Raw genomic sequence first — 24,982 nt, forward strand, 5'->3', positions numbered from 1 at the left:
CCAGAATTAAGTTCAATCTTACCTCGATTTTGACCACAGATCTCTCTGCCTCTTAAAGGAACACTAAAAAGTGTTGTATTTCTTGTATTTGTGTACTTTCGCTAAAGTATTTTAATGTAAACAGCTTCAAATGTTGTAACAAGCACGTCTGAAATGAGCCCGAATTTCTGTAGATTCAAAACAGTCAGCACGGATATCCCCGCCTCTTAAAGGGAAAGTGCCTCTTAAAGGGCCATTACTAAATTACAAAGGGCTCAAAAATAGTCTTCTGGCGCCATCTCGTGGACACTCTGACACGCTTTGAGTCTGAATTTTACAAATTTAATATAAAAAAAATATTTATAGGAAAAATGTTATTTATAATTACACCAAATAAATATGACAAATATCAGTAATTTCAAACACATCTTTTGGCCAAATTTGAGGATTGTATACTTTTTTATATGCCCCAAATACTCGATACAATTTTTTAATAAAAAAAAATTTAATTCAAAAACTACAAATCTTATCGGCATGAGGACATACAGCAACCATCTCATGAGTAATAGACAGCTTTTGACCAAATTTGGGGCTTGTAGCATCTAAGCCCTGGGAGGAGAAGCGATTGCTTTTTTTTGGTCAGAAGCCGGAATAATAATAATAATAACTAGAACCTAAAGTTCGTTGACGAACTTTGATGTTGGCTTGAGAAAGCCAACGTGACTGCGCCGGGGACTCAAAGGCAGTTGGCAGGAAGCACAGCGGTTGAGAAGTGGTTGCTAGGCGGTTGCTAAGATGTTGCTAAGGCATTCCTAGGTAGTTGCTAGGGTGTTCTGAGTGGTTTCTAGGCTGTTGCTAGGGTCCACTGGACTGTTAATCGGAAGGCCTCATTTACATTATTGATCAAATCGAGAGAGAGAGAGAGAGAGAGAGAGAGAGAGAGAGAGAGAGAGAGGGGACTGATTTGTTCAGGTTGTTTAATGCAGATCACTATAGTATAGTTAGTATTTATAGTATATATTATAATCTGAACAAAATTACATTATAATAAATATCATATAAAGAAAAATATTAAATTAAAATACTAATGAAACAATAGCACATGCATTTAGTTAATTTGTCTTTTATTTAATCAGTCTTATAATTTTTGCAGTTAATATAGAGTACAGTCAATTTACAGTAATTTGCAGCGTTATATATATAGTTATAGTTATATAGTTATATACAGTTTACAGGAAGAAAATCGCATTAAATACAATATTATAGGACGTCTTCATCACGTGGTTAATTCTGACCAATGACGTTGTTCCACCCCACTGGCCACTAACACAATGTTATAATCGTAATATTTAATTGTCATCACCTGGGTGATTTTATTTATTTTTTTGGTACAGCATAGGCCAAAAGCTTGGCTTTCATTGTCATTATCACAAGTGAGGAGAAGGCTCTTTTGCGGCACAGAATATTGTTTTGAAAGAAATATCTGAAGTAAACTTATGTTTTTGCCAACATAAAAGGGGGATTAAGAAATAATCCTTATAACCTTAACCATAAATGTGTGTATGTGTTATATATGTATATATGTATGTATATATATACATACATATATACAGTTGAAGTCAGAATTATTAACCCCCTTTTGATTTTTTTTCCCTTTTTTAAATATTTCCCAAATTATGTTTAACAGAGCAAGGAAATTTTCACAGTATGTCTGATAATATTTTTTCTTCTTGAGAAAGTCTTATTTGTTTTATTTCGGCTAGAATAAAAGCAGTCATTAATTATTTAAAAACTATTTTTGGGACACAATTATTTGCCCCTTTAAGCTATTTTTTTTTTGATAGTCTACAGAACAAACCATCGTTATACAATAACTTGCCTGATTACCCTAACCTGCCTAGTTCACCTTATTAACCTAGTTAAGGCTTTAAATGTCACTTTAAGCTGTATAGAAGTGTCTTGAAAAATATCAAGTCAAATATTATTTACTGTCATCATGGCAAAGATAAAATAAAGAAGTTATTAGAAATGAGTTATTAAAACTATTATGCTTAGAAATGTGCTGAAACAATCTTCCCTCCATTAAACAGAAATTGGGGAAAAAATAAACAGAGGAGCTAATAATTCTGACTTCAACTGTATGTATATATATGTATACACACACACTTTATTTTCACTGTTTGTAAATAATTGTTCTTAACATTTTTGCTTTAAAACATTATAATACTGTTTGGATTTTCCCCCCATAATAATAAATTGTGAACATTGCAGTGTAAATTGCAATCCAGATGTTACAGAGAGAAATTGATGCAGCAACAGCAGAGCATATTAAGGGGATATAAAAAAATCTTCATACATTGTATATTTGTATATATATATATATATATATATATATATATATATATATATATATATATATATATATATATATATATATATTATTGGTTATGATGCTGTTTGGATGTTTTATTTTTGCACAATAAATAAAATGTGATTTAAAAAGTGCAAACATTGTCTTTGTTAGAATTTACACGTGATTACAACGGTATAAAGACGTTCAGGTCCGACCGCACCGAATGGAAAGAAATTGAAGGTTTTGAAGATGGATTATTAGTTTTGTGGCAAGGACATAGCTGTTTTAGAGGGTTAAAATACAGATTAAAAATAAAGTTAGAATGATTTTATATTCAATATGTTTATTGTATAATATACGTGAATGTTCGCATGGCTTTCATTTTCATTATCACAAGTAGAGGAGTCAGCACGGATATCCCCGCCTCTTAAAGGGCCATTACTAAATTACAAAGGGCTCAAAAATAGTCTTCTGGCGCCATCTCGTGGACACTCTGACACGCTTTGAGTCTGAATTTTACAAATTTAATTAAAAAAAAATATTTATAGGAAAACTGTTATTTATAATTACACCAAATAAATATGATAATTATCTGCAATTTAAAACACATCTTTTGGCCAAATTTGAGGATGGTATACTTTTTTATATGCCCCAAATACTCGATACAATTTTTTAATAAAAAAATGTTTAATTCAAAAACTACAAATCTTATCGGCATGAGGACATACAGCAACCATCTCCTGAGCAAAAGACAGCTTTTGACCAAATTTAGGGCTTGTAGCATCTAAGCCCTGGGAGGAGAAGCGATTGCTTTTTTTTGGTCAGAAGCCGGAATAATAATAATAAGAACTAGAACCTAAAGTTCGTTGACGAACTTTGATGTTGGCTTGAGAAAGCCAACGTGACTGCGCCGGGGACTCAAAGGCAGTTGGCAGGAAGCACAGCGGTTGAGAAGTGGTTGCTAGGCGGTTGCTAAGATGTTGCTAAGGCATTCCTAGGTAGTTGCTAGGGTGTTCTGAGTGGTTTCTAGGCTGTTGCTAGGGTCCACTGGACTGTTAATCGGAAGGCCTCATTTACATTTTTGATCAAATCGAGAGAGAGAGAGAGAGAGAGAACTGATTTGTTCAGGTTGTTTAATGCAGATCACTATAGTATAGTTAGTATTTATAGTATATATTATAATCTGAACAAAATTACATTATAATAAATATCATATAAAGAAAAATATTAAATTAAAATACTAATGAAACAATAGCACATGCATTTAGTTAATTTGTCTTTTATTTAATCAGTCTTATCAGTTTTGCAGTTAATATAGAGCACAGTCAATTTACAGTAATTTGCAGCGTTATATATATAGTTATAGTTATATAGTTATATACAGTTTACAGGAAGAAAATTGCATTAAATACAATATTAGGCCATCTTCATCACGTGGTTAATTCTGACCAATGACGTTGTTTCACCCCACTGGCCACTAACACAATGTTATTATCGTAATATTTAATTGTCATCACCTGGGTGATTTTATTTTTTTTTGGTACAGCATAGACCAAAAGCTATACACACACACATATATATATATATATATACACTGTTGAAGTCAGAATTATTAACCCCCAGTTGATTTTTTTTTCCCTTTTTTAAATATTTCCCAAATGGTGTTTAACAGAGCAAGGAAATTTTCACAGTATGTCTGATAATATTTTTCTTCTTGAGAAAGTCTTATTTGTTTTATTTCGGCTAGAATAAAAGCAGTTATTAATTATTTAAAAACCATTTTTGGGACACAATTATTATCCCCTTTAAGATATTTTTTTTTTTGATAATCTACAGAACAAACCATCGTTATAAAATAACTTGCCTAATTACCCTAACCTGCCTAGTTACCCTTATTAACCTAGTTAAGGCTTTAAATGTGACTTTAAGCTGTATAGAAGTGTCTTGAAAAATATCAAGTCAAACATTATTTAATGTCATCATGGCAAAGATAAAATAAATCAGTAATTAGAAATAGGTTTTTAAAACTATTATGCTTAGAAATGTGCTGAAACAATCTTCCCTCCATTAAACAGAAATTGGGGAAAAAATAAACAGGGGAGCTAATAATTCTGACATCAACTGTATGAATATATATATATATATATATACAGGGCTCGAAATTAACTTTTTTACTTGGTAGCACCGGTGCTCCCAACTTCAAATATTCAGGGGCACCAAAATAAATTTAGGAGCACCAGAAAAAATTTAGGAGCACCCACCAAAAATGAATGAGCACCGCTGCAAATTGCTTTTTAAGGGATTTATTGTATTTTAAAACAACATCAATAGGACTGACAAAAACCAGAAACAACTATCTAACTAATGCTGCGAAGACATTGATATTTGTGTGCAATAATTCTAAAATGAATGTCTAATAATTAGGCCATAGAATATTAGTGATGATGAAAATGACAATAATAGTAACAATGAATTCCATTTCTCATTATGATACTGCCTTGAATGTGCATGAATGTAGGTTATCTGCTATAAAAAGTCTGTTACTTTATATAAAATAATTGTATAGTTTGCATCAAACAAAAATGAAGCATTGCAGTAAGAAATATTGATTTTGTACTGCTGTTTTTATATGCATGTCAATTTATTAAATAATATTTCTGCTACAAAACAAACAAAAGATTATAATAAATAATTCAATTCAATGATGAAAGCTGCAAAGCAGTCATCAGTAAATAAATAAAAAAATAATATACACCTCAAAAAAGAATAGACAAAAGAAAGAAAGTAAAGTCTCACTTCTATCACTCTTTAAAAGTTTTAGTTTCAGTTTGTGTCAATTTAAAGGTTCAGTCTGAGATGATCTTCATTTTTCTGTGTTTGTGGAAAAGCTGGCGAGTCAGCCGACCCAATTTATGAGCAGGCAGAGCAGGATTATTGCACTAACCATCGGCGCAATACCGCTCTTTGTTATGAGCCGCAGTTTCAGTGATCTCAGCTGGCGGATCATTATTCACCACGTGACGTGTCACGATCTCTCTCATCTACACCTCAATTTTAGGTGGGGTTTGCAAACCTGTGTGCTTTAAGTTTTTACTCTTCAGCCGTTTGCATTTCCCTGTGGTCATAAAAGCTCCTTCCCTGTCATCTGACAGCGGAATACCTTGAGTGATTGACAGCTAATATGAACCAATATAGCGGCAGGGAAGAGCGATTCAGCACGTTTTTACAAAAAATCAAAACAGGTCGCACTACAACCATTATCAGCAGTTGCACTAATGCGCCCAAATATGTTATGAGGTCGCATAGATTAATTTTCAGGCGCATATGCGACCAAAATGGTCGCAATTTCAACTTCAAATGTTGTAACAAGCACGTCTGAAATGAGCCCGAATTTCTGTAGATTCAAAACAGTCAGTCCGGATATCCCCGCCTCTTAAAGGGCCAGTACTAAATTACAAAGGGCTCAAAAATAGTCTTCTGGCGCCATCTCGTGGACACTCTGACACGCTTTGAGTCTGAATTTTACAAATTTAATATAAAAAAAATATTTATAGGAAAACTGTTATTTATAATTACACCAAATAAATATGACACTTATCAGTAATTTCAAACACATCTTTTGGCCAAATTTGAGGACTGTATACTTTTTTATATGCCCCAATTACTCGATACAATTTTTTAATAAAAAAATTTTTAATTCAAAAACTACAAATCTTATCGGCATGAGGACATACAGCAACCATCTCATGAGTAATAGACAGCTTTTGACCAAATTTGGGGCTTGTAGCATCTAAGCCCTGGGAGGAGAAGCGATTGCTTTTTTTTGGTCAGAAGCCGGAATAATAATAAGAATAATAATAATAAGAATAAGTTTAAGTAGCATTACAGTATGTTGGCTTTCTCAAGCCAACATAATAAGTTTAAGTAGCATTACAGTATGTTGGCTTTCTCAAGCCAACATAATAAGAATAAGTTTAAGTAGCATTACAGTATGTTGGCTTTCTCAAGCCAACATAATAACAGTCCAAAAACCAGTTCACCTAAATTTATATGTTGTAGAAAAATATTAAATACAAATTTTAAAAGAGGAAAAATCAAGAGAAGCAAAAAAACAAACAAAAAAATTTGGAAAAAATTTTGTTGAAACTTTGTAGGTTGTATTTTTTAACACTATTTCGCATGAGTTTAAATGTATTATCTTTCAATTTCTAAATATGGTGACTAAAATGTTATTTTAATAAATATATCTGTTTAATAAATCTGTTTTGTTTAAATGCACCAAAATGCATTGCCTAAATTCAAATGCCTATATTGAAATGGATAAAGATATTCATTTTCAAAATGGGATGTATTCAATTATGCTGAGCACTGTACAACTGCAACCAACTCAAACCTGACTGCCTCTTCTAGAAGTCTTATAATAGACTTGTGGTTGGATGTTCCACCAGGACAAGGACTCAAAACAAACTTCAAAAGCAACACAAAAAATGGGTCACTGAGCATAAAATAAAGATTCAGCAATGGCCATCCCAGTGTGCTGAACTGAACCCGATAGCGAATGGATGTGGTAAACTGAACAGAGGGCAACTATGTGAACCTGGGAATGTGAAGGATCTGAGGAGACTGTGTATGAAACAATGGTCTCATCTCATGTTCACAACCTCATTTGGCATTATGAAGAAGACTATTATCGAAGCAAATGGAGGACGCAAAAAGTATTGAACAAAATGGTGCCACTAACAGAGGTCAATGTATTTTGGGAAACCAAAATCTTTCTCTGCTTATTTACCATGGGTGCCAACAGTTCTGACCAGGACTGTATATAAATGTTTTCAAAGTGTCATTTAAGGGTGGAGGGCTTGATTCTGCTGAACGCTGGCACTGTGTTTGTTCTTTCCTGCAATCTCCACATCTCCTCATCCTGTAGCTCAGTCTGTAATCTGTGTGTGTGAGTGATTTGGTGGGTATTCAAGTCACAAGCAGCGACCGCCAAACAGCACGTAGCACTAAACCCACTGGGTTTTCAGCTCAATCATGACCATCCTCTGTCTAAACAAGCACTCCCATCAAAACATTCAGCAGACTGACTTCTTGATTTCAACTTTGATTTCTTTGAATCAAAAACAGCCTTCTTTTATGCACACAAACATTTCATCATTTATTTTAATTGCCATTTTGGAATCACTAAAGCATTAATGTTAGACTTTTAAATGCTCAGACGCCTCCAACCAGCCTAAATAAGTTACTATTTTCTCCTTTAATATAAAGAAGAATACAAATGAGTGACTAAAACTTACAAAAATACTATGAAACAATAATATAAAAATCAGACATGATGTTAAGTGCATTTAAAATCCTACAAATATGCTTAATATAATTCTATAATATTGTAACTAATTATAATAATGCAAAAAAATGCTATAAAAGTACACGGAGTATGTGTAAAAAGGACACCTTAAAATAAAGTTTGCTATAAATATTTTAACTAACCCTTGTTATGCACTGTAAAATGTGATTAGTTACTGAAAGCGAGTACACCAGTTGCCTTAAAAGCAACAAGTTGACTTCACAAAGGCTATGTAAATCCATTTTAATTTGGAACTGTTAAGCTGGCTTCATTTTTATAATTATGCTAATTAAGTCAACTATTCCCTGTTTACAGTGTCAGACTATTTTAGCACGTCTGTTTTCATATAATTACTGTAATTATTACAATATTACATATTTGGTGCTTCATTAAGTTTAGAAAATCTACAATTATAGCCTGAATTGAGTTTAGAAGACACACTGGAGTCTGGAAAGCAGATGTATTGGTCACTTTATTTTGATGGTCCATTTGTTGAATTTAAGGTAAATTTCATCTAAATGCCAACAAATTCTCATTAGATTATAAGCAGACTGTTATGGGTTAGGGTTAGGGTTAGTGTAAGTTGACATGTACTTGCAAAGTTTACTATAGTCATTTAAATGTCAAAGGAATCATCTAAATAAAGTTTTACAGATATTTTTTACTGTATGCCATTTTGCTAGATACACAATTGCTGGGGAAAAAACAATAAATGTGTATTGGAAAAAAGTGATTAGTTCACTTTTATTTTAAAAAAGTGATTACAATTTGCATAATTATAAAATTTAAGTTAACTAAACAGTTCCAAGTTACAATGGGTTTACTTACATTTTTGTAAAGTCAACTTGTTGCTTTTAAGGCAACTGGTTTACTCGCTTTAAGTAATTAATCACTTTTACAGTGTTGTTCCTTTATAAAAGTATGCCTTTTAAGGTAGTCTAAATGTAATAGTAGTAAACTTTTAAATTTACAGCTACATCGAAAAAAAAATTTCATTGGATTTAAAAAAAATTAAGGTAAGTGGTTGCAAACAATTTATGTGGGCTACATTTAAACAAACAAATTAAATTTATTAAGATTCAACTTACTTTGTTTCTATAAATTCAGAGTATATAAATTGTTTGCAACCACTTGCCTTAAAAAGGTTTAGAAAATCTAACAAATCATTTTTTCTGTGAACTCCCAAATAGTATCAAACTACTTGAAATGCACCTACAAGTATTCTACTAGAACATTAATATTAGAATATTACTCCATAAACTATGCTTGAACTTCACTTAAACAATAAAAATGAAGTTAAAGTCTTCTTAATTTTAGTAAGGCAAGCCAAAGAAAAAGGTTTTAAATCAACTAAAAGCACAATTGTAAAAATAATTTTAAATTATAAAACAAACAAATTCTGTTGCTAATAATGCTTCACACACTGAAAAGGTCATACTTAATAGGCCTGTAATGTTTGAGTACATCTCGAAACTTTTCTCTGCCTTTCCCCACGTCTTTCCTTGGCTTAATGTGTCTCAGGGGTCATGATTTGGAACAAGTGATTGCTGTGATTGTTTCTATGTGTGTGTGACTACAGACTAGACAGGAAGGCCTGAGGGTGGCAGGGTAGCAGGAATGACTGCAGCATGGCACTGAGGCACGTACATGGGATATTTTAAATTTAGACTCGAAGAAGAAGAGATACTTTCTGGTTTAAGGAGGTTTTGAGGAGGCACTCCCTGCCGTTATCATGCTTTCAGTGTCGACTGAGTCTCTGAACCAGACATGTTTGTGGTTATATTTATTTTGTGATTTGATCTCAACATACCACTCTACATACTGACTCATGACTCATGTCTTGTTTTCTTTTTCGGTTTTATTTCAGTATTTGTGAAATACTTTCACAGTTTTATTATTACGTTTAAGTTTTTTTTTTGTCATTTATTTGTGGCTTTCTTTGTGCATATGTCTTTTATTTTAGGGTTTATGTTTTCCTTGTCGGTATTTTGGTGCGTTAAATGAACTAAATGAAACTGCTTCATTGACAAAGCAGGGTATAATATGAATAAAGGTAGATTTTCACAGTGTATGAGGATTTTCTTTAGGCACTGTATATATAGGTCACACGGTGGCTCAGTAGCTTAGCTTTATAAAACATATGCTGAATAAGTTGGCGGTTCATTCCACTGGGGCGACCCTTGATGAGTAGGACTAAGGGACTAAGCTGAAGCAAAATGATAAGATGATGATATACAGATGAAGTCAGAATTATTGGCCCCAGTTTTATTTTCCCCCAATTTCTGTTTAACAGAGAGATTTTTTCAACACATTTCTAAACATATTAGTTTTAATAACTCATCTCTAGTCACTGATTTATTTTATCTTTACCATGATGACAGTAAATAATATTTGACTAGATATTTTTCAGGACACTTCTATACAGCTTAAAGTGACATTTAAAGGCTTAACTGGGGTAATTAGGTTAACTAGGCAGGTTAGGGTAATTAGGCAAGTTATTGTATAACGATGGTTTGTTCTGAAGACAGTCAGAAAAAATTGCTTAAAGGGGCTAATAATTTTGTCCTCAAAATGGTGTTTAAAAAATTAAAACTGCTTTTATTTTAGCCAAAATAAAACAAATAAGACTTTCTCCAGATGAAAAAATATTATCAGACATATTGTGAAAATTTATATTCTGAAACAAATACAAGGAGTTTATTTCTTCATTATTAATGTTATGTTTCAGGAGTATTTCCAAAAGGCACAAATATTAAAAGTCAAGCTAATCCTCATTTTACTGACAACCTCAACAATTGTTTTCATTCATATATTTTCTTTTCGGCTTAGTCCCTTTATTAATCAGGGGTTGCCACAGCAGAATGAACCGCCAACTTTTCCAGCATATGTTTTGCACAGCAAATGCCCTTCCAGCTGCAACCTAACACTGGGAAAACACTGAAAATAAACATTCCATTAGGGAAAACCTGGATATAAGATTTATAGACCTGAAAAATTCATTAAAAATTATAACATTTTGAAATGCTAAAATGATCATTTATCTTATATATTTTATACGCTATTTTATGCATGTTTGTATGTATGTATGCAGGTATTTATGTATGTACTTCCTTCTATGAGTAAATCATGTACAAAAAAAAGTAGTCATCACAACATTATGTAAACATTTTGCTGGGAATTCAATCAATTAAGAAATGGTCAAAGTTGTATTAAAGAGTGGTTTTTACACAGAGGCCTACCGTTTCAGCTGCGGCCCCCAGCATCTGCAATATGTTGTCCACTCTTTCTCTCAGCTTCATCAGTCTGTAATACAGCTGAAAGTATAGGCACAACAACAGGCTACGGATGCGCATCCACATTGGAGGCTCTTCTTCATCATCATCTTCATCGTCGTCATTATGAAGGTGTTCATCTTCATAACTCTGTACCATTCTCTCATACTCGTAACCTAAAGATGAGACAGTATAAAGTGCCTGTGATTTCAATGTATTATTCAGAAACTAACTGAAGTGGCTCCAATTTGTTTAAATAGCTGATCTGAGGAATGTATTTAGTTATATTTTATTATTTTTATGACTATATCCCTCTGAAAGTGAGAGAAAAAACATGTCAAATAACTTTCAATGCAGAAATTTGTGTAACCTTTTAAGTGCCACATGCCTTATCATAAAATATTTAATAATAGGCCTAAAATGATGTCATTATATATTATACATACTCATGACAGTACTCTGTTTATTAATTTGTTTACATCGTTTTCAACAAATTTGTATTATTCATTTTAATTCAATCTGTGTTTTTACTTTTTTAATTTAATTTAAATTATTTTTTATTTATTGTACAATTAGTTGTAAATTTCATCTGTGTATCAATTTAATTAAACATTTATTTGAATATTGATATTCGTTTATTTTACCCTTTAATTTTATTAATAAATGATATATAACATTTTTGACAATTTTAAAATGCTTTTTCTTCTAATAACCCTCCTGTGATTCTCTGTGAGCTCGGTTATGGGTGAGTTTGTAAGTTGACATACTTGCAAAAGTATCAAAAATATGCTACTAATGAAGTAAATTGTTTATTTTTAACAAAAAATGTATGCTATCAAAATATAGTGTTGAATAATACGTATACAGTCTACTTCTATGCTAATGACTGCTAAATGACTTGCAATGCTGCTAATTCTGGCAGAAAATAACCCTAAAGGCCACCAAACTAAGCTCAAACAGACAGAACATTTGCGCCATCTTGTGGTTACATCCCGCATACGCATAATACTATTGTGCTAACTTTTTTTCAAAGTAATTTCCAATAAACCTCGTGTCTCGCTGTCAGTTCAGTGTGTGTACGTTCTTACGCAAGGTGGGTGGCAGGGGCAGATAATACGCCACCGCCTCTTCTGACTGCGTGATGAGCTCATCCAGACCCGCTGTGATTGCTCGTCCCGGGCCCGATCCCTGAGCTTCCGCCAGGAGGCGCCACATCTGGTCTATCAGCCTGTCCCATCTGTCCACGGCTCTGTCCAGCTCATCATTCAGTCGAGACTGAGCATCGTCCAGCCGAGAAAAGAAAGCGTCCTTTAGATTAGCGACCACCTGAGGGGAGGGCAGTCAAGCAGAGGTAAGGGGTAAACTCTCCAATAAGCAAACAAACCGACAACCACGACAAAACTGCCTCCAAATCATACATAAAGACCATATGTTAGTGCAAATATCGAAAATTATGTCTACTTAAGTCTGTTTCTTTCTATAGATTATGATATTTAATAAGAGCTGTAGTAGTAATCAAAGATGTTGTTACCGAAAAGCGCGCGAAAAGTCCTCTTAACACTGACGAAACAGAAACAAGTTGACTCAATGACGTTATGAATCCATAATGTAATGAGACCATGTCTGGGCACTACAAGTCCCAGCAGGCTTAGCGCCATGCAAGGAAGTGTTGTTGTTTATGTGCGGACACTTTATTTCCTGATTGCGGCGTAAATTAACAACAGGTTGTAGATTGCTCAGCGCTATATAAGTGAGTCAAAGTTTGTTTGCCATTTTGCTGTCGTTGTTGCATTCTGGTCGCGGCACGTAAAGGCCGGTAGGTAGTAAGTTTATTTGTGTGATGTGCGGTCTCTCTCTCTCTCGCGGAGTTTCCTTTTTTTTAACGCATGCATAAACTGACATTTATAGAGTCAACACTTCACGTGAGGGGTAGCTGATGAACAAACAACATTTAATGCTGCCAGATCTTCATTGCGAACTTATTTAAAGAGGTAGTTGTTTTATAATTTTAATAAACCGTTTTTAGTATTGTGTTTTAATGATATTATCCTTTTTATTTCTAGTGCTATTACGGGATCATTGTTTGCTGATTGTTGCCTGAGTGTCAGCATGAGAAATTAAGGATCTTAGAGGTATTGTTTAAAACAAAGAAGGGTTTTTATCTCTTAATGCATGTTTTATTTATAGGATGTTTTATTGTGTTTGATTTCTTTATATTCTGAGTTTCTGTGTTGTAATAAACTGTGTTTCCCCTTTTTAGGGATGCACGGTTGCCGTTTACTTTAGACTTACAATAATATTTTTGTTATTGAATCTTTGTGGTTGACTTTTGTTGTATGCGAATTTGGGTTGTTTATTATGTTGCTAGGTTGAAAACAATTTGTATTTTCCTTTGTTAAACTTTTCTTTCTTTTGTAGGTTCTGTTTTGGATTTGCTTTACCATCAGTGGCCACTGGGTTCCCTGCACTGTGTGGATGGCGGTGGAGAAAAGGTGGTTGGGATTGTGTGGTGATTTGGTCACTGTTGATTTTTTGTGTTTTTTAGGTTGCAGTGTGATTGCTGTGAGCTGAGTGTGGTGAAAACACTGCTGCTTGGGTACCTCATCTGTCCTCACTTTCTGGGTAACCGGTGGCCATTAGTGGTTTGTTTTTTCTTTTCTTTTATTTAGTTTATTTACTTTTTTTTCCTCCTTATTTGCAATAAAGATGGAGACAATTTGTATATTACAACTTGTGGAATAAAATATAATTGTCCTCCTAATTGTAAGTCACTTCATTTACCCTCTGCTAAATCATTAACACGGACAAAAGTCATCTGGTCACAATTGGCGTAGTCGGCAGGGTATTTAAAATTGATTTAATTTAGCAGAGGCTGTTGTGAAGTGTCTTACTCTATCGATTGTGCAACTTTAAATGTTTTTGCATAAGTTCAGTGTAAGTAAACGGTGACCGTGCATAAAGGATTTCGCAGACTCTGCTTTGTGGACCCTGGATGTCATTGTGCTGATTGAACTGTCTTCCAGAATTCACCAACAGATATGGAGCAAGAACTAATGGACTTGAGGGAGCGGGTTCAAAGCTTACAAGCACAGAATGAGGAGTTGATGAGACTGCGTCCCCCATCTAGCAGTGATGCCCCTAGCCAACCTCACCCTTCTGTTTCTAATGACTCATCTTCAGTGTCTTTTAACAGAATGCTTTATGTGCCCCGAGAGAGGAAGTGCCCACGTTTTTATGGGAACATGGACTCTAACTTGAGTATTGAGGACTGGATTGACGAGGCTAAGGTGTGTATTGAGGGTAGAGGTTGGGCTGATAAAGAAAAGGTGGTCTTTCTGTTGGATCATCTTGGGGGAGAAGCTAGAATGGAGGTAAAACTTCATCCACCTGTTACTAGACAAACTCCAGAGTCTGTTTTTGAAGTTTTAAAAGATTTGTATGGGGGAAAACAGACATTTGTACAATTACAGCAGAGGTTTTATGAGCGAAAACAGAAAGAAGGTGAATCATTGACTGAATTTTCTCATGCTTTAATGTCATTGATGGACTTGATTCTTAATAGTAATCCAGGTAGTGTTCCCAATTCCGATAGAGTGCTTCGCGATCAGTTTGTTGAATATGTCCAAGATGTAACGCTAAAACGTGAGTTGAAACGACTTGTGAGGGAGAAGCCTTCTCTTACGTTGCTCGAGGTTCGACGTGAGGCTCTTAGATGGGTAGAAGAGGGGAGCAGGGAAGCAACTCTTTCATATTCCCAGCCATGGTGTAATGCCACTCAAACCAGGGTAGTTGACCAGGAACCTAAGGTTAGATTCCAGGAATCAACAGAGTTAAAAGAAATGAAAGAAATGTTGAGACAGCAACAAGCACAATTAAATGATCTTACCCAGCGTCTTGATAGACTTATGCCTACAAAGAATGATCCCCCTGCTGCTGCTTTACCAAGGCAAAATACATTGCGGCGATGCCTACGTTGTAACAAAATGGGGCACATTGCCAGATTTTGTCGTTCACCTTGGCCTACAGAGTCAAACTCCGGATCACCTCAGGCAAATGTAAATGAGATTTCAGTTGGGGAATCCGATACTGTAGCCCCTACTGCAATTTTAAGTCAGATTGTTGAAGGGACAAGGGAAGCTTCAAAGTCACCCGTTTGCCCTACTATTTTACAGCGACTCGTGGGCAAATGCCCTGTTGTAAATGCACAGATTGGGATGGGAGTAGATATTTCTTGTTTGTTGGATACAGGATCCATGGTAACCACGATAACGGAGTCATTTTTTGAGAAACATTTCCATCAATTAGGGGTGAATGGTCTTAAGAAATGTAACTGGCTTCAATTAAAAGCAGCTAATGGCCTTGAGATCCCCTATGTGGGTTATTTTGAAACCGACGTGAAAGTGTTGGGACAAACCCTTCGAGGACAGGGCATTTTGGTTGTGAAAGATCCAGTTGATGTTTTTTTCATCAAAAGAAAGAATTTACTCCTGGCCTCTTGGGCATGAACATTATAGGACAATGTTATAATGATTTGTTTGAAAAACATGGCCCAGCACTATTTTCAGTTCCACAGGTTAGGCAGGCAGAACAAGGTTGGAGAGACGCCCTATCCCAGTGTCACAGGGTGGAGGATGCCCCTGTTCCTGGCTTTGTTGGGTATGCCAGAGTGCAGTCCTGCCAACCTGTTCAGATTCCAGCTGGAACTATGAGGTTAGTGCCTGCTTTGTGCCCAAAGAATATACACAGTGGGACAGTAGTGGTTTTAGAACCCCAAAACCCAGAGAACGGGGGGTTACCTGCTGGAGTGCTAATCTCATCTGCTATGCTGCAGTGTGTACAAGGTATAGTTCATGTACCTATAGTTAATGTCGGCACAGAACCTTTATATTTGCCCCCCAAAATTAGATTGGGTAGTTTGCTTAATGTTGAAATCATAAGTTCATCTCAGGACATTTTCTTTCAGGGTGATAGGTCACAGGACCCTAATGTAGTGGTTGTTCAGTGTCATGCTGTTACATCGGAGTCAAGCATTGATATGCAAGGCGTAGAACTGTCTGGGCTTTCAGAGATTGAGGAGGAGGAAGTTAAGAGATTGTTAATGAAATATTCAGACGTCTTTTCAAAACATGATGGCGATTTGGGATGTACAAATTTAATAGACCATCAAATCCCCTTAGTAGATGATACACCAGTACGCCAACGCTATCGTAGAATTCCCCCCAGTCAGTTTGAAGATGTGAAGGCTCACATTAGACAGTTGTTGGACAGCCACATTATTAGGGAGAGCAGTAGCCCATATGCCTCCCCAATTGTATTGGTGAAAAAGAAAGATGGTTCTTTGAGGATGTGTATTGACTACCGCCAGCTGAATGCCAGAACCCGTAAGGATGCCTACCCTTTGCCAAGGATAGAAGAGTCGCTGGATGCATTGACTGGAGCAAAGTGGTTTTCAACTTTGGATCTGGCAAGTGGATATAATCAGGTACCGGTAGCGGAATCTGATCGATTCAAGACTGCTTTTTGTACCCCATTTGGGCTGTTTGAATTTAACAGGATGCCATTTGGACTGTGCAATGCCCCAAGCACTTTTCAAAGATTAATGGAGAGAATTTTTGGGGATCAGAGTTTTCAGTCGCTGCTGCTCTACTTGGATGATGTGATTGTTTTCTCAACAACTATTAAGCAACATATTCAACGACTGGGGTTGGTGCTGGATAGGCTGAGACAACAAAACCTTAAGATAAAACTCAGTAAATGTTGCTTTTTCCGGTCAGAAGTACGTTATTTGGGGCATGTGGTCTCTTCCACTGGGGTTAGCACAGATCCAGAGAAGATATCGGCCGTAGCTAAGTGGAATCAGCCACAAAGTCTTCAAGAACTCAGATCTTTCCTTGGCTTTGCTAGCTACTATCGACGGTTTGTAAAGGACTTTTCAAAAATGGCTGGACCCTTGAATGCATTGGTAGCGGAGCTGATTAGGGGGCAAAAGAGTAAACGACCTAAGATTAACCTGGGGTCCAATTGGACTGATTCTTGTGAACATGCTTTCCAAGCCCTTAAAATGGCTCTGACTAACGCTCCTGTTCTGGCTTATGCTGATTTCAGTAAGCCCTTTATTCTAGACATTGATGCAAGTCACCAAGGTCTGGGCGCTGTGTTGTCTCAAGAACAGGGAGGTAAACATCGACCAGTGGCTTTTGCAAGCCGTGGATTGCGACCACCTGAACGTAACATGCAAAATTACAGCTCTATGAAATTGGAGTTTTTGGCCCTGAAATGGGCTGTTACAGAAAAGTTCAGGGAGTACTTGTTGGGCCAGAAGTGCTTTGTGTATACTGATAATAATCCACTTAGCCACTTGCAGACTGCAAAGTTGGGAGCATTGGAACAGCGTTGGGCTAATCAACTGGCAGATTTCGATCTGGAAATAAAATACAAGCCTGGACGTTCAAATGTTAATGCTGATGCTCTTTCTAGAAAAACTCCATCTGTGGTTGAACTTGCTTTAACGACTCCAGTGCCAAAGGAGTTACATCAGTATGGTCCCAACAGTTGTCACACAGTTGCCAGTGAAACCATGTCTGTCTTTCCAGAACAGCCTAGGGAAGATCTTGGTGCGTTACAGGAAGCGGATCCTGCGATTGGGCGTTTTCTTGTTTATTGGAATCGCCAAAAGACCCCTGATGCACAAGAGAGAGCAATGGAGTCATCAGAGGTGCTGGAACTCGTGCGGCAGTGGGGGAAGCTGGTAAAGATGGAGGGAGTGTTGTACCGAAAGTTTCATCCTCAAGAGGAACATCGAGAAATCCGCCAGGTTGTATTACCATCTGTACTCAGGGAAAGAGTCTTGGCCAGTCTACATGATGATCATGGGCATCAAGGCATTGAACGGACCGCAAGTTTAGTGAGAACTCGTTGTTATTGGCCAGGTATGTTTAAGTTTATTGAGGAATGGTGCAAGAGATGTCAGCGTTGCACTCTGGCTAAAGTGGTACGACCAAGAGTGCGAAGTTTCATGGGGCACCTGATGGCGGAGAGACCATTGGACATCCTGGCTATTGACTTCACATTACTGGAACCTGCATCAAATGGGCTTGAAAATGTACTAGTTATGACTGATGTGTTTTCAAAGTTCTCACAAGCTATCCCAACTAAAGATCAAACTGCAGTAACAGTGGCACGTGTTTTAGTGGAGCGTTGGTTCTACTTGTTTGGAGTACCACGACAAATCCATTCCGACCAAGGAAGGTGCTTTGAAAGCAAGTTGATCTACGAGTTATGCAAACTATATGGCATTTCAAAGACTCGCACCACACCTTACCGACCACAAGGAAATGGGCAATGCGAAAGGTTTAATAGAACCATGCATGATTTGCTTCGTACATTGCCACCAAAGGAAAAGTGTCGCTGGCCAGACCATCTTGCTCAGGTAGTCTTTGCGTACAATACCACAGAGCATCAATCTACTGGGTACTCTCCTCATGTCCTTATGTTTGGGCAGGAGCCACACTTGCCAGTCGATTTTCTGTTGGGATTGGATGATGGTTTCCAGAGTGACGTAGACTGGATGGTGTACCATAAGGACAACTTGGAAAGAATATTCAACAATGCCCGAGCTCGTCTTCAGTGTGCCACAGAACATCGTGCTCGAACAAATGACCAGCTTGTGCGTCATGAGAAGCTAAAAGAAGGCCAGCTTGTGTATCGAAGAGCTCACAACATAAAAGGCAGGAACAAGATTCAAGATGCTTGGGATTCAACCCCTTACAAAGTAGTGCGGTGCCTTGATGAACTTGGAGCTGTGTATGCTATTGTTCCTGTAGAAGGTGGCAATATTAGAAACCTCCATCGTTTTGAACTGCGTCCAGCCTATACCCCCCCAAATGATTTTGGCCTTTTAGATCAGGCAGACTATCAAGAAAACTTCACTGATGAAGAGGGAGATATTGTAATGATGTCCCTGAGGCCTGGGGGTGTGTTATCCCAAGAAAAAGTTATTCCGCAACCTAGAACACAAATAATAGAAGATATTAGTCCATCTTTACCTGTAGTGGTTGATGTGGAGGACCAGTCTGCTCCACGGCCGGAAGGAGCGGTTGTAAGGCGTACGAGAAGAGCAAGAGCTGGACAGCATTCAAACCCATACCATCTTCCTCGGCCTGTACATGTCAGTGAAGCTGAGTTGCATAGCCATGTTGCTCTTCCAGTAACGGGGCTATCCAGCAATGTCCTAAATGGTTTGTTTCGCCCATGGTTGTAGTGGTTTAAGTTAATCGACGAGACGTCGATTTAAATTTTGGGGGGTAGATTGTAATGAGACCATGTCTGGGCACTACAAGTCCCAGCAGGCTTAGCGCCATGCAAGGAAGTGTTGTTGTTTATGTGCGGACACTTTATTTCCTGATTGCGGCGTAAATTAACAACAGGTTGTAGATTGCTCAGCGCTATATAAGTGAGTCAAAGTTTGTTTGCCATTTTGCTGTCGTTGTTGCATTCTGGTCGCGGCACGTAAAGGCCGGTAGGTAGTAAGTTTATTTGTGTGATGTGCGGTCTCTCTCTCTCTCTCGCGGAGTTTCCTTTTTTTTAACGCATGCATAAACTGACATTTATAGAGTCAACACTTCACGTGAGGGGTAGCTGATGAACAAACAACATTTAATGCTGCCAGATCTTCATTGCGAACTTATTTAAAGAGGTAGTTGTTTTATAATTTTAATAAACCGTTTTTAGTATTGTGTTTTAATGATATTATCCTTTTTATTTCTAGTGCTATTACGGGATCATTGTTTGCTGATTGTTGCCTGAGTGTCAGCATGAGAAATTAAGGATCTTAGAGGTATTGTTTAAAACAAAGAAGGGTTTTTATCTCTTAATGCATGTTTTATTTATAGGATGTTTTATTGTGTTTGATTTCTTTATATTCTGAGTTTCTGTGTTGTAATAAACTGTGTTTCCCCTTTTTAGGGATGCACGGTTGCCGTTTACTTTAGACTTACAATAATATTTTTGTTATTGAATCTTTGTGGTTGACTTTTGTTGTATGCGAATTTGGGTTGTTTATTATGTTGCTAGGTTGAAAACAATTTGTATTTTCCTTTGTTAAACTTTTCTTTCTTTTGTAGGTTCTGTTTTGGATTTGCTTTACCATCAGTGGCCACTGGGTTCCCTGCACTGTGTGGATGGCGGTGGAGAAAAGGTGGTTGGGATTGTGTGGTGATTTGGTCACTGTTGATTTTTTGTGTTTTTTAGGTTGCAGTGTGATTGCTGTGAGCTGAGTGTGGTGAAAACACTGCTGCTTGGGTACCTCATCTGTCCTCACTTTCTGGGTAACCGGTGGCCATTAGTGGTTTGTTTTTTCTTTTCTTTTATTTAGTTTATTTACTTTTTTTTCCTCCTTATTTGCAATAAAGATGGAGACAATTTGTATATTACAACTTGTGGAATAAAATATAATTGTCCTCCTAATTGTAAGTCACTTCATTTACCCTCTGCTAAATCATTAACACGGACAAAAGTCATCTGGTCACAATAAGATTGACTTGAATGTTTAAAATATACAATAAAAATGCAGGCTCTACTATGTTTAAAAATCATGTAAACACTTGTCTTTAAAACTTGGTAACTAGCGTCAAAATGCTTTAAATGGCCAGATGACATCTGAACTTTGTAATCATTTGCATTTTCTGAAAGCTAATAATCTACTAATAATTATAACCAATAATCATTGTTAAACAATAGCTGCTCAGATTTAGTATCACCAAAAAATAAATGTGCAGATGTTGAATTAAGTATTATAGTTGTTACAGATTCCAGAACTGTATTCTCAAAATGTAAGCTACTGAGGGAGATTTTAAAAATCGGATATTTCCTTTAAATTAGGTTAACATTTGATTAATTTTGTACATTTAAGTAATCCCAAGGTCATGTTAAAATATACATTTTATTTCAAATAAATTTACATCTACCTTATTGTAAAAAAAATATTATGAATAATATTTAACTTACAGAAAATCTAAGATATTTACCCTATAATAAAGCCAAACTAAATAAGCTGTATTTTTTGTCTCCTTTGTGTGATAAATGCAAAGGCGCAGTAGGGACCTATGGTCATATATTCTGGTCCTACAAATTTTGGAAAAGTATCTTCGGACTTTACTCCCAGGTTTTTGAAATGGACATTAAAATTGATGTGGAAATAGCACTATTTGGATGATCAGACCAGGCTCAAACTTGGCCGAAACATCAACAACTCTCCCTTATGTTTGGCATGGTGCTGGCCAAGAAAGTGATTCTGAGGGAGTGAAAATCCACGACACCTCCAAATTTTTTTAAATGGTTCGCCAAATGGTTTCTGCCCTCAATCTGGAAAGGTTAGTTTTCTCTAGATTTGGCGAATAGAATTTGAATGACAAAATATGGGCCCCTTTCCTTAGGTGTGTAGGTTAATAATGTTTCTGTAATCATTTATTTTTGGTAATATTTTTTTCTCTCTCTCCTTCCTTTTTACATGTCATTCTATGTTGTTTCTCATTCCATTAGTCTGGCTGAGATTTTTTATTGTTTTATTTTATGGTGCTGTATAATTGCTGTATTGTTTGCTAGTGTTTTGGTGCATGTTCTACTTAGTATCAGGTAATAACACTGAGATCATTTTGTTAACATATATACACGATGTGCACTATTTGGTGTTATGTTTTTACAAAAAACTTCTATAAATAAAGTAAAAAATGTTTACTAAATAGTTACTTAATTTAAATGGTAAATATTTAGAATAGTTCTAATTCATGCTGATGATCCAGTCTTTCTCTCTCACACACATCCACACACACACACACACACACCTCATCTGTGGGCTGTTGGAGGATAGGGAAGTACTTCTCAAGTTGGTCCAAACCCACCATTGCATACGTATTCACTGCCTCAACTGCGAAAGCCAAAATGAAATAATTATTTTAATTTATTACCAAGACATGTACTTTGTAAAATGAGTTTTAGATGTGCAGTTTAAGTCAGACTTATTAGCCACCCTGAATTATTAGCCACCCTGTTTATTTTTTCCCCAATTTCTGTTTAACAGAGAGAAGATTTTTTCAACACATTTCTAAACATAAAAGTCTTAATAACTCATCTCTAATAACTGATTTATTTTGTCTTTGCCATGATGACAGAAAATAATATTTGACTAGATATTTTTCAGGACACTTCTATACAGCTTAAATTGACATTTAAAGGCTTAACTAGGTTAATTAGGTTAACTAGGCAGGTTAGGGTAATTAGGCAAGTTATTAACGATGGTTTGTTCTGCAGACTATCAAAAACAAATATAGCTTAAAGGGGCTAATAATATTGACCTTAAAATGTTATTAAAAAAATTAAAAACTGCTTTTATTCTAGCCTAAATAAAACAAATAAGACTTTCTTCAGAAGAGAAAATAATATCAGACATCCTGTGAAAATGTCCTTGCTCTGTTAAACATCATTTAGATCAGGGGTGTCCAAACTCGGTCCTGGAGGGCCTGTGTCCTGCAGATTTTAGCTCCAACTTGTCTCAACACACCTGCATGAATGTTTCTAGAAAGCATAGTAAGAGCTTAATTAGCTAAACTAGGTGTGTCTGATTGGGGTTGTAACTAAACTTTGCAGGACACCGGCCCTCCAGGACTGAGTGTGGACACCCCTGATTCGGGAAATAATTTAAAAAGAAAAAAAATCAAATGGGGTCTAATAATTCTGACTTCAACTGTATATATATGCATCTGTTTAGTATGCTTTTTTCTATAGATATTTTGTACTTTTGTTGTGAGCATGCATGTCTCATATATAATTTCAGCTATAAAAAAAAAAGACTATGAAGGACTCACTTTCTGGCTGTAGGTTCTGGAGCAGTGGAGCAGCTTGTTGGAGGGCTGCTGTGGATGCACTACGGACACTCAGCTCTGCTACACCTCCCACAAACCCCAGCAGTGGATACCGTCCTTTTACAACTGTGTAGACGGATGAGGCCTGCTGCAGCGCAGAGCTGACCAGTGGCAGTTTCACCACACGGTTTAGGACGTTCCCCTGCACAGGCAAGTCTGTCATTTAGCATGATAACGATGCAGAAGTTAACAGTGTGGAGTAACCTTGAAAAGTAAGCTCACCTCACTGTTTCTTGTTTTAATCATGTCTGTTTAGTGCTGTGGAGGCAAACCAGAGCATATCAAACATATTGTGTCAGAAAGATTTCCAGTTATTTTCATTTTGACTTTTTTTTTTTTTTTTTTTGGAAGGATTAGATCGCACTGATGTTGAATTGCTAGTATGTTTTGAAAGTAATGTGGAAGGGTTGGGCCAATAAACGATATTATATCGAATTGCGCTAAAGTGTATGTCAATAACTATGATAAGCTCTTTACTTTTTTTTTTTACTCCATATTGATCCAAGATCACACAGCAGAAATGCGTAACAATGGGACTCTAAAGGTGTGTTAATATTAGAGATGTACTGAATTTTCGACCACCAAACATTTATTGGCCAAAAATGTTATGCCATTTAATGAACCCTCTAATTTTTGTGGCTTCATTGTTGTGGCATCATCGTTGGGGTACTCTTACAAATCTGGAAGCATTAAAAACTGATATCGAAATATATATCATTATCGTTTAATTTGGAATATAATTATCGAGATTGTATTTTTAAATATGAGTATAATTGAATAATTGTAATTGGATTGGGAAGGTTCTTCAGGGGAGTGCCTAAAATATAATTCAAGTTTATTTGTATAGCACTTGAGCACAATAAGTCTTGTATAATAAGCATAATATTTATATTTTTGAACACAATATTTGTATAATAAACAATCTACAAGCATAGATAAATTCAATAAAGAAAAATATGCATTTAAATACACAGTGTTTAATTGTTTTCCGAAGAGTCGAAAGGTATTCAGGTATACAGTAATTGAATAATCCAATGTAAATGAAACAGCATTCGTTTTATAATAATAAAACCATGAATTTCCATAAAATTAATCAGTAAATTTTCAAAGATACAAATGGTGCATTTTCTTAGGCCTTAAGGCTTTTAAAACCTTTGCACAGTCACAGGCCTGAAAAACAAAAGCAAAATGCTAAATTATAATCCAGACTTAACATTGCTTACTTGCGATCATTGTTGGCGATAACATATTACAAGTAAAGCGAGCTACATAATAATATTACTTTTCTAAGTAAAAAGTAACGCATTACTTTTCAAAATTAAGTAATAATATCTGAGTTACTTTTAAAATTTTTTTTAATGTGAGTTACTTTTTAATTTAATTCCAAAAAAAGTTATTGCTAAATTAAAATGAATGTAGTCATGTTGAATCACACACTCCATAAAAGAATGCAGGAACAGACAGAAATGAAGATGACAGACCCTTTGATTTTTGCAATAAAAAATTCGCATTATTTTGAACGCATGGAAGAAAAGAAGAAAAGAGAATTATCTGAATTGACAGTGATTTTACTTTTGAATAAGACAAAAAGTACAAAAGTAGCAAACACACTGCTTTAAACTGTCATTAATCTGTATATACGGCATGCATAACTCCGGGGTGGGGTCAGGGAATTCTCAGAAGATAACATTACCCTTCATTCATTTTTACTGTGTGTTTTTAAAGGTAAATGAAGGTTATACAGTGTGTCGTTAACTCCTCTATTTAAAAAAAAAGGAAAAAAATCTCCCTGCTAGTTCTGAAAGACATCAAGCCTCAGCCTGGTCAAAATAAAGTAATGCAAATGAACTCAAAAAACATAACACAGTGCTTATCATAAAAAGTAACTAACAAACACAACTATTTACTTTTTTGGGGAGTAACTCAATATAGTAATGCATTACTTTTTAAAATAAATTTCTCCAACACTGCTTGTGATGTGACTATTGCGAATGATCACATTGCGATTTCAATGCTGAAATGATAAATTGTGCAGCCCTAGATTCAAGACTTGGAAAGTACTTAAAAACAAACATAGATGCTTGAAATTAAATTTGAAATGGAATTTGTTTAT

At 35.8% G+C, this 24,982-nt stretch overlaps 1 protein-coding gene across 3 annotated transcripts in view; it reads right to left on the minus strand.

Annotated features, from left to right (window-relative positions):
- plin6 (perilipin 6) overlaps positions 1-24,982 on the minus strand; it is a 39,735-nt gene that overhangs the window by 11,674 nt on the left and 3,079 nt on the right. For 2 of the 3 annotated variants that reach the window (XM_005158066.6, NM_001110481.1), the window contains 5 exons: positions 23,092-23,127; positions 22,813-23,011; positions 21,793-21,875; positions 12,040-12,277; positions 10,919-11,127 (listed from right to left, as the gene is read on the minus strand). In XM_005158066.6, coding sequence (XP_005158123.1) covers positions 10,919-11,127; positions 12,040-12,277; positions 21,793-21,875; positions 22,813-23,011; positions 23,092-23,115 — 753 coding nt within the window. In that variant the 5' untranslated portion in view covers positions 23,116-23,127. Of the gene's footprint in view, positions 1-10,918; positions 11,128-12,039; positions 12,278-12,482; positions 12,606-21,792; positions 21,876-22,812; positions 23,012-23,091; positions 23,128-24,982 lie in introns of those variants that run through there. The other variant, XM_068214024.2, reaches the window with a different exon arrangement.

The sequence above is a fragment of the Danio rerio genome, chromosome 16 (assembly GCF_049306965.1).
Source record: "Danio rerio strain Tuebingen ecotype United States chromosome 16, GRCz12tu, whole genome shotgun sequence".
In the NCBI taxonomy this organism is placed as follows: domain Eukaryota; kingdom Metazoa; phylum Chordata; class Actinopteri; order Cypriniformes; family Danionidae; genus Danio; species Danio rerio.